The sequence below is a fragment of the Lottia gigantea genome (assembly GCF_000327385.1).
Source record: "Lottia gigantea unplaced genomic scaffold LOTGIsca_2, whole genome shotgun sequence".
Taxonomy (NCBI): Eukaryota; Metazoa; Mollusca; class Gastropoda; family Lottiidae; genus Lottia; species Lottia gigantea.
The window spans coordinates 2,323,358-2,324,855 of NW_008708400.1; the positions used below are offsets into that span (position 1 = coordinate 2,323,358).

The 1,498-nt window shown below is 27.7% G+C and overlaps 1 protein-coding gene across 1 annotated transcript; it reads left to right on the forward strand.

Moving 5' to 3' along the window:
• Positions 1-687: 687 nt before the first annotated feature.
• LOTGIDRAFT_152751 (hypothetical protein) lies at positions 688-1,137 on the forward strand (the record flags this gene model as incomplete). The annotated part of the gene is made up of 1 exon (XM_009053269.1): positions 688-1,137. The coding sequence occupies one exon, from the start codon at positions 688-690 to the stop codon at positions 1,135-1,137; it is 450 nt and encodes a 149-aa protein (XP_009051517.1).
• Positions 1,138-1,498: the final 361 nt, after the last annotated feature.

The window sequence follows — 1,498 nt, forward strand, 5'->3', positions numbered from 1 at the left end:
ACCAAATAAAGTCAATTAACGCACAACATAACTACGAAAATGAAATAAAGAATTTAAATATCAAACCCAAATTTAAAGTCGGAGATCGAGTTCGTATTTTCAAATATAAAAGTAAATTCGAAATAGGTTACGTTGGATTTTGGACCAACGAAATATTCATCGTAGATAAAGTAAACACCACATCATCTCCAACATATGAATTAATCTATCAAGACAAAGAACAAATCATAGGTAGGTTTTATCAAAACGAACTACAAAAAACCGACTTTTAAAAATGAATGAATTTCTCGATAAATATGTAACCGATACAACCACAAACTTTCAACTTATGAGATGGGCGAATGAGTTAAATATATCACCGTTTTATTATTGTATGACAGATGAAATAAATAATCTGAAATATAAGAAAGGTAAATTTTACGCTATAACAAATATACATACTTTCGATCAAAAAGGAGTTCATCATTCTGCTTTGTACAAAGACTCTGACTTTTATTTCTTCGATTCTTATGGATTATAACCCACTGAAGAGATAATCCAATTGACTAATAAACCAATCAAATGTTCAACATTTCAAATTCAATTACCGGGACAAAAGTTTTGTGGTCAGCTTTCACTTTGGGTTTTATATCAGTTGAGTTTAGGAAAACAATTCGAAGAAATTGTAATAAATTTAACTCAATAAAAATGGCGAATAAGTTTGGATTAGGTTCTTTATCTTTAGAAACTAAAAAACCTAACACTACAGCGTGGATAAATAAAGCGAAACCTTACTTCGTGGATCAAATCGGTGACACTCTGCAAGGTGATTTAGATATGAACAATTTTAGCATAACTAATTTAAAGTCTCCGGAAAACGATAATGATGCCATTCACAAGAAATATTTACGGGAACAAATAAATTCAATTGAAGTAAATAAAAACCATTTAGAAGATAAAATAAGTAATGTGAAAAGATTCTTCAAACGTCAACTAAATAATAAAGATTTTATTGATGATACTAAACTACAACAAGAAGTAACAAGTTTGAAAAGTTTTATTGAAGAACAATTGGTCAATGTAGCGAATAAAACTGAGTTACAAAATTTAATTTACTTAATATCTAAATTAGAGGATAAGATTGCAAAACAAAAATAAGACATTCAACAATTGATAGATAACATTCCAGATGAAAATGAAGATACTTTCAACAGGAATTAAATGCTCTGGAAACTAAACTTAACAGTGAATTACAAAAAGAACTAACAAATATTAAAAAACAAATACAAAACATAGATATTGTTATTCAACAACAAATACAAAACATAGATGATAGCGAAATCAAAACCTATATTCATCAACAAATACAGAACATTGATGATAGTGTTATTCAACAACAGATAACCACTATTAATAACCTAGTTTTAAAACAAGACAAAAATATAGTCGCATTAGAAAAAAAGTTTCTCAAGAAAGAATCATATTTTTTCAATCTTCCATTTGGAAATTTGAGTAATAA